Here is an 8236-nt window from a genome sequence, read left to right as displayed (position 1 = left end):
TCTCACAGACAGCCAGACAGACAGACAGCCAGACAGACAGCCAGACACCCAGACACACAGACAGCCAGACAGACAGAGGCTAAGCTCTGATATCTACAGTAATGTACCATGCCATTTAGAAGGCATGGCCCAGGCCAACACATTCACATGGGTCCGCTCAACAAGTGTGTGTGTGTGTGTGTGTGTGTGTGTCTATTCATATTGACGCCGGTCGATTGAAACAGACCCAATTTGTGTTTTTGGCTCATCATCGTTTTTGGCCCCCCCCCGCCCCCCCCTGTGATAATAACACACCACCTCAGTTGTCAGCGGCAGAGGTGGCAGGCGATGATGATGGCGGCGGCGGTGAGGGGCCGAATGAATGAAATCTAAAAAGAGCTTCCTGGCGCTGTGACGGGGCAGGGCAGAACCAGGCTTGGCAGGCGGTCCGGGTCGCGTGACAGCCAGGTTGGCCAGTGCCAACCAACGAAGAGAGGAGGGGGCGGAGGGGGGGTGCTGCATCTCAATGACCAGAGTTGACTCACCCTCTACATAACTGGGGGGGTTTATACTCCCCGCCCCCTAAAACAACAACCAACAACACCCCCCCCCCCCGTCCTCCATGTCCCCCTCCCATCCTCTCAGCTCCCCCCCACTTCCATCCGCCCACACAAGCATTCGGGGGGGGGGGGGGGGGGGCTTTTCATTTGGATGATAATGAAGCCGGAACAAGGCCCGTGTGTGTGTGTGTGGGGGGGGGGGGGGCGCCATAAGTTGCGGCCATTGGCTTTGTGGCGATGTCATGCATGTCCATGGGAGCCCAGTGTGCTGCCACGGCTCGACAAAAGACGGTTGGAGGGAGGGAGGGAAGGAGGGAGGGAGGGAGAGGGGGTGGAGGGAGGAGACAAAAACAAACAACTATGCTCAAAATCTAAATTATGTCCCTTCTAGCAAGTTGCCCAAGTTAAAACCCCGCCCCCCCCCCTCCCTCCCTCCCCTCCGCCCCCTCCATCCAACCCCGCCCGTCCTTGTCCTACCCATGCTAGTACACACACAGTCAGAGAGCGAGGCCTGGTCTGCAAGCCTGTACACGACAGATAGGCTTTGTAACAGTTGGGTGAGCGTAAGTATTCCTGTCTTTCACAATTACCTTGCCAAAACTTGTCTATCCTTAGTCACATGCCTGGAGTCTGGTCTGCTACACTCACTCACCTCACCTACTGTACCTGTCAAAGGTCAACGTTGACAACTGGAAGAGGATGTGGGTGTGGGGCTGCTCTATTCCAACTTCAGGGCATTATTTGAACCTGCGGGTGTTAGACTTTGCTTTCATGCTGCAGAATAAGAAGATGTAGGGCTATTGTACACATCTGTTTTCAGATGTACACATCTGAAAACAAAACAAAACGACTGGTTAAGTGGCTTGACAAGTATGCAAATTAAAAGCGTTGGGTATGTTTTCTTGCATGAAACAGGAGCTGTCCTACTGCAGTGTTATTACAATGCAGTGTGAATGTGATGCCAGAGGCAAATAATAAAAAAAGATGAAGCAACAGTTACCAACACCAGTTTCCAAACATCATAGGAGGACATCTGTCAAATATACGTCGGCCTCTTATTCGAATCACGGAATACCAACGCACTTTCACGCACCACAAAGTTAATTGCGCAGAGGGATAAAGCACTCATACATGACTCATGCTTGAAAGGTCACGCTTGAGCAGAGGGCCCTTCAGCTTGCCCTGTGAAAGCATGTTAACCAAAGTCTGGTATTACAAACAATAAAAAATAAATCACCATCTCATGAAAGCAATTCAACTAGTGACGTTTTACCTGCGTAAAAACGTAGCAGGGAGCCAATTTCGGTGTTCATCCCTTCCTCTTGCACGCGCCAAGGGTCCTTAAATCCAAGTTTGAAGAGAAAGTCATTTTGTATCTGGAGAGGCCTCTCATCTTGCCCGAGCCTCCTGACTGCCTCGCCGTGCAGCTGAACGTAAAGTGTGGGACTGGAATCATACAGGTCTCCATCCTGGTCGCCCGCCGACCCTGCTCTCGAAGCACCTTGACAGTTGTCAGTGTCTTGAGTGTCGGGTGTATTACCTGTCGAACAGGCTCTGGACAATGAACTTCCACTGCTGCTGGGTGGCAGACTGCCCAGACTAAGAGGTTCGAGTCTGTTCGAGCCTGCCCCCGTATCGTCTGTCATGTCGTTTAAATGCCCACCGTTGCAAAGCTTGTAGTTGGCAGAGACAGTGGAGATGCCATTGGGAATATGTTTGGGAACGGGGTCAATGCTTGTGGTTGACGTGGGACAGTCGAGCTCCAGCTCGTCTGAGGAGCTGCCATAAGTGTCGTGGCCCTCCGTCGCGCTGTCAAATGTGGGGCTCAGGATGGACGCGTCTGTGCCCAGGATCATGTCATCGCTGAGGGAGTCCCGGTGCTCACTGAGCCGGGCCCCCGAGGAGCTGAGATCATCGAACGCGCTGCTTTCCACATCCGAACCTGAATTTAGCCCATAACTGTCCACTCCGTTCAGCCTGTTATGTTCTGAATCGTCATCATTCGCCGTATCCAGGTTTGAAATACAATTTAAATCCGACAGTGAGCGGGTTATATTGTCTTGTGACTCTGAGTCCGGAGTAAAAAGTTTTGCATCCAATTCCTGTTGCTTTTGCCTCTCATCGGCGTTCTCCATGAGCAGTAACCTCAACCTGTCACTCGGCTGGTCCGGTAGGCCGCCTCTGAATTCTGTAGGTCCCAGGGAGCTCATATGGTTGCATTTGATACTACCATTTTCATCCAGCTTGCACTGATTATCATTGTATGCATACTTCACATTACAGTTGCCGTTTTGATCCGTCTTTAGGTTATCTTTACAAAATATGCGCAACACAGAGCCAGACTTACTGCAGAGTTTGCTCAGACGGAGCGCCATCTCGCCGGCAGTGGTATCCATCGTGCACAGCACTGGCCTAGGATATGAATGCGTGAGTCTGTCGTGGACATGTACGGATCCCCTGTGCAGATCCCCTCGCACCCACTCTCGGTCTGAAGGCTGCAGTTGCATGTTCTGTCGATGCCTCAGCAATGTCTTCCTATCCAGACTCCGAGTATGCAAAGACGCAGAAGAGAGGGCCGAGTTCATTTTGGCGCTGCAGGCGGAGGTGACAGCTGAAGTGGCAGTGGTTGCAGCTGCGGTGGAGAGGTTTCTCTTCAGCCGCCTCCGTCTCAACAGGAGCGGGTTGGAGTTGCTGGATGCGCTCCGGCCATTGGTAACTGTGGTCCCAAGACTTTTCTTCGCAGCGCTCGATCCCACTGTAGCCTGAGTTAGGTTATTCCCATTTCGAACATCTACACGAGAGCCTGCCAAATGTCCACCGCCATCATCCAGTGCCGTCCCCTGGGCGACAGACAGTCCGCTAGGCTTCTTAAACTTAGTCGTACTTCCATCTGCCAGTCCGTCGTCAACGACAGCCCGCGCACTTTCCATCTTGGCAAATGAAAAGTACCCTAGATCACAGTGCGTACTCGGTTTAACATCTACCCCTCTACATTAAAAAAAAGCGCGATTATACGAACACAATACAGTAAATGTCCGCCGGTTGGGCGGTGTACTTGTGCCGCTACTCATCCACTTCTTTGCCTTCTTGTTCCAGTTGGAATCTCCTACGCCTTTCCCGAAACCATTTTAACCGAGGAAATCCGCTAAAAAAAGAGGTCGGACTCGAAGTGAGAGATCGGTACAAGGGCGGAGACGCGCCTGTGTGTCTCATTTAGACCAAAATACTATGGTAGAATAAGAAATGAACGTCGGCCGACCTCTTACGCAAATACAGAGCGATATATATTCATGAGGTGACACAAGATGGGGCGCTCACAACAACGTATAGCCTTGTGGGAAATGTAGTTGAATTACAAGGCCTTTTACATTGATATACGGAGGTAAAACAACTACATTTCCCGAAGAAGAGTGCTATTAACATCCGACAGAGGGGGCAAGGTTCAAAAATGTGTAAATAGATTTATAAAGTGTAGAAATTACAACTCCCTGTAATTTCGATGAGTTCTAGACAGTTTGCAACATTTCTATGTGCATGAAGCTGAAGGTTCCGCCCCTACTGAATATGCCATTTAGCAGGCGCTTTTATCCCAAGCGACAGGAGCCTAAGAGTGAATGCATATATTTTTATATATATATATATATATATATATGGTCCCACGCGGAATCGAACCCACACCCTAAGCATCCCCAACACCACGCTTTACCAACTGAATCACGCAGGGCCTCATGAGTTGTTTTGATATGTCGAATGGACAATTCATGTTTTTTTTTTTTTATTATCACAAGTTACGTGAAAATGATATTGTCAGGTGAAAGCATGAACATGAGCAGACATTCTGATGGGTACGCAGAGAGCACCATTGAAGACACACAGTTTGTATTGTTTCAAAATGCAAAATGATTGAATTACACATGTTTTTTGTAGCCTACTATTTATACTACTATACTATTTTTTGCCAATTTCTTTGTTCATTTATTGTTTTACAACTTGTATTTGCATAAGTTAGCTTCGGAATGTTACATGAGAGTCCCCTTGGACTAGTGGTGACGAGGCAAATAACTTGAGCACCATCTCATCAGGACGCCATTTCACAAGGCCACGCCGACTGACCGATTTTCTGTGCTGTTCTGTTGTATTGTTATCTGACGCCACCTAGTGGAGCTTCTCCTTAGATGATGATGCCCTCTTTAAGGTATGAGTGTGGACAAAACTTTAGGGTGAAACACCCCTAAACACATCAATTTCACTCTGAAGGCAGGTTATCAAGATATAGCTCAAATGAATAAATAAATACATTTTTCAGCAGGTCCCCCTTGTGAAAGAGGTATTTCAATGGGACTTGCTGTATAAATTAAGGTTCAATGAAATAAACCGTTTTTTTTTAGGCTTCACATGTCCAAAGGCACCAAAAAGCTGTTTAAACGGCCTTTCAACTGTTTCCATCTTCTCCTCCCTTCACGTCTTTTGTGGATATTGTGACAGTGTAAAAATGAAATTTGATTGGTATATAGTGACAAATAATTGACAACAATGACATGTAATTGCTGGAAAAATCCTTTTAATAAGATTTCTTTGACAAACAAATCAGTCTACCCGTTGCATGCAGTGTCCACCTGTGCAATTGAAAGCATGACAGAGGATAGGCTATTGGAAACTCAGTTATGTACATCATTGTTATAATACATTACTCTACTGGAGTAATGTTGGCAACAAGGGACCTTGAAGTAGACTTTACAGGTATTTCGGACTAATATGGAAGTATGAAAACGACAACATTGTCAATATTGTGTCCGGGGCCACCACCACATCCAGATGAAGGGGCTGTGTTATTGATGAAGAGTTTTAATTAGATGAAACATTACCATCCAAATGTAATCTATATGAAAATCCAAAACGTCACCAATCATGGATGAATGAGAGTCGGACTGATTTTGAAGTAGCACATTCCAGATTCTCAATTCTCTTTGATGGCATTGGATACAAGTGTGTGCCAACTTGAATCCATATGAAATCTGAAGGGGGTAACTATATGCCAAAAAGTACAGTCAAAGACGCATTGTAATGTATTCACAGAAAACACCTTGTCTTGGGACTTTCAATCAACGGCTCTGGAGATATGAAGTAGCACTATAGTGCTGTCCTATTGCTCATAAAAGGGGAAACTGACAGTAAAAAGCTGTACTTTGGGTTGCGGCCAATGTGATGCTCCAAACATTCATGAGATGGTTGTTATGAATTGTGGCACAGACAGTGTGTCAGAGCAACAATATTTGCACACACACACAAGCGCACACACACACACACACACACACACACACAGGATGGAGGGATGGGTGAAAAAGCCAAAGTAGTAAGGCAGCAGAAGTCTCCCTTTAAAGGGTTAACAATGTTAGCTACAATTCCTGGGCAACCATACAGTGGTATTATTGCCATGGTTTGAGAAAACATATTTTGTCTAATAAATGATAGTACACAGACTGCAAATATACAATGGAGTTTAATAGAGACAGAGATCCTTATACATGGTCATGGAAAGTAATCTATCATTTTCCAAAGTGGGAAAAAAAGCGTGCTTTCAAACTCATTGATTCTCTCCACGTACATGTGTAATAGCTTATTGCTGAATTCATATTCCTTGATTCCAACAAAATAACAACATCCTCATGTTGGACTGCGGCTTAAAGCATCAACCCCTAATTACAATTTGGTCGACCCACCATCACGGGGTAAACAATGTGGTAAAACATGTTGTTGAGCTTCAGTAAAAAGAAAGTTCAGCGAAGACTGCCTTCTGGAATGAAGTTTTACGGTAAAATGATCCAGGCTTCAGAACTTGTTGTTTATAAACTTCCTCTCTGATCTGGACAGAGAAATATGCATACCACAGGTAACCTCATGCTACCATTTCCCTATAATTTTCACCATAAAACGACACTTTTAAGGGCTGCTGTGTAATTAAACTTTCTCCCTGGTTTCTTACTAAAGCGCAACCCAATGTTTTCTGTGTCATGTACTGTAACATCACGGGTAGCCCAATTCGCAATGACAGATTGTGCCTTTAAGTGGTTTGTAAACAGAATCAAACAGACAGGGAATTGTCATTGGGATACTCAGTCTTGGATCAATGATTTAAAGAATCTGCACAATTCCCTAACCTTATACTGAAATGTATGCACTCACTGCAATGTAAGTCGCTTTGGATAAAAGCGTCAGCTAAATGGCACACATATATATATATATACACATATATATATATATATATATATATATATATACACACACACACATCTTAATTTTTTTTTATATAGATATCTTATATATATATATATATATAAAATGACGTGATTGGCATGATGCTGGAATCATAAGGAAGCTGGTTCAAGCATGAAACATTACCTCATTTCTGGAAGGCTCTACTTTGTATAGGCCTAAAGGTGCCCCATGGAAATTTGGAAATCAAACTGGGTCAAAATGAATTAGACCAACCTGTGCAATAATAAGCAATATGTGGCAAGAAAGTGCTAGTATCTAATATCATGTTCAACTGAAGCAAAAAGTGCATAATTCATAACTAATACGTTCCAGTTTTTCTCAAGTTTCATTGGGGGGCATCTAGTCCATGCTTCTAGAGACCTTCAAAAATAACTGATGCATTCATCTATGCAGACACATGTGTACCGCAAGTGGCCAGCGACCATTCACCATTTATAAATCTACATCATATGAAATACGATGGTTTCATATTGCAACTTCAAAAGATGAATGCAGTACCATTTAAAAAAAAAAAAAAAATAATCGTAAAACTCTAAACAGTGCCATTGTGATTCCAATCCCATATAGTAGGTCCAGTGATGAAATATCCAAACCCAGATTCAACAAACGCACTTAATGATTGGTACTTCACTTTTCATATCAATGGTGGTTGCATTCTCTTGTTTTCATTCCACGGGGAATGACGTCACCTTAAAGCTAATGATGATCGCTAACGTTGACTGAAAAGCATTTGAGCAAAAATTTTTTGAATTTTCCAGGATAGCTTGATAAAGAAAAATGAAGTATATGCCATCCCCACAATAGCCTTCCCTAAAGCAAAAAAAGAATTTATAAAAAAAAAAAAAAAAAAAAAAAAAAATAAACACTGAAAGAACCATTTACAAGCAGAGTAAAAAAAAGTAACAAAAACAGATTTATGTATCTACAGTAGGAAAAGAAAAAGTTCCATGGTTTTCATCAAAGTTTTCCTATTGACAGAAAGAATATTGCTTGTTCTAAAGTATAAAGTGGAAGAGAAAAAACAGTGACAGAAAGAAAGTGCATTGCACTTCTGTTAGCAGAGTGCATTAACCATAGGACCGCAAACAAGAGAAAAATGCTTAATTCAAAAATAAATAACAATATCAAGAAATAGGTATCCCTGGATAGCGAATCTAAACTCTTCATTGAAGGTTCTATCCAGAATGCTGCGACAGCCCCTAAGCCACATCACCAGCAGTTTAAAAACCAAAGTGCCACTTTTAAAAACAAAACAAAAAAAATGATATAAAAAGCTCTTTATCCCTACACATACACAGTGCATATCTGCCAGCTCAGCTGAGCTGCATTTTTTTTCTTAAAGTCCACCTTTCAAGACCCCTACATGAAATGGACAGTATTGAAGCGTTAAAATCTTACCCTCCTACCCTTGTATAAACACA

The 8236-nt window shown here is 43.9% G+C and overlaps 1 protein-coding gene across 1 annotated transcript in view; it reads right to left on the bottom strand.

Moving 5' to 3' along the window:
• Nucleotides 1-3731, bottom strand: part of phlpp1 (PH domain and leucine rich repeat protein phosphatase 1) — a 58292-nt gene extending 54561 nt beyond the window's left edge. Inside the window, exon 1 of the mRNA XM_083689535.1 lies at nt 1813-3731. Within this exon, the coding sequence (XP_083545661.1) occupies nt 1813-3469 (1657 nt within the window). The 5' untranslated portion in view covers nt 3470-3731. The remainder of the gene's footprint in view (nt 1-1812) is intronic.
• Nucleotides 3732-8236: the final 4505 nt, after the last annotated feature.

This window comes from Argentina silus, assembly GCF_951799395.1.
Source record: "Argentina silus genome assembly, chromosome: 18".
Classification (NCBI taxonomy): Eukaryota; Metazoa; Chordata; class Actinopteri; order Argentiniformes; family Argentinidae; genus Argentina; species Argentina silus.
This window is presented reverse-complemented; position numbering and strand designations above follow the sequence as displayed.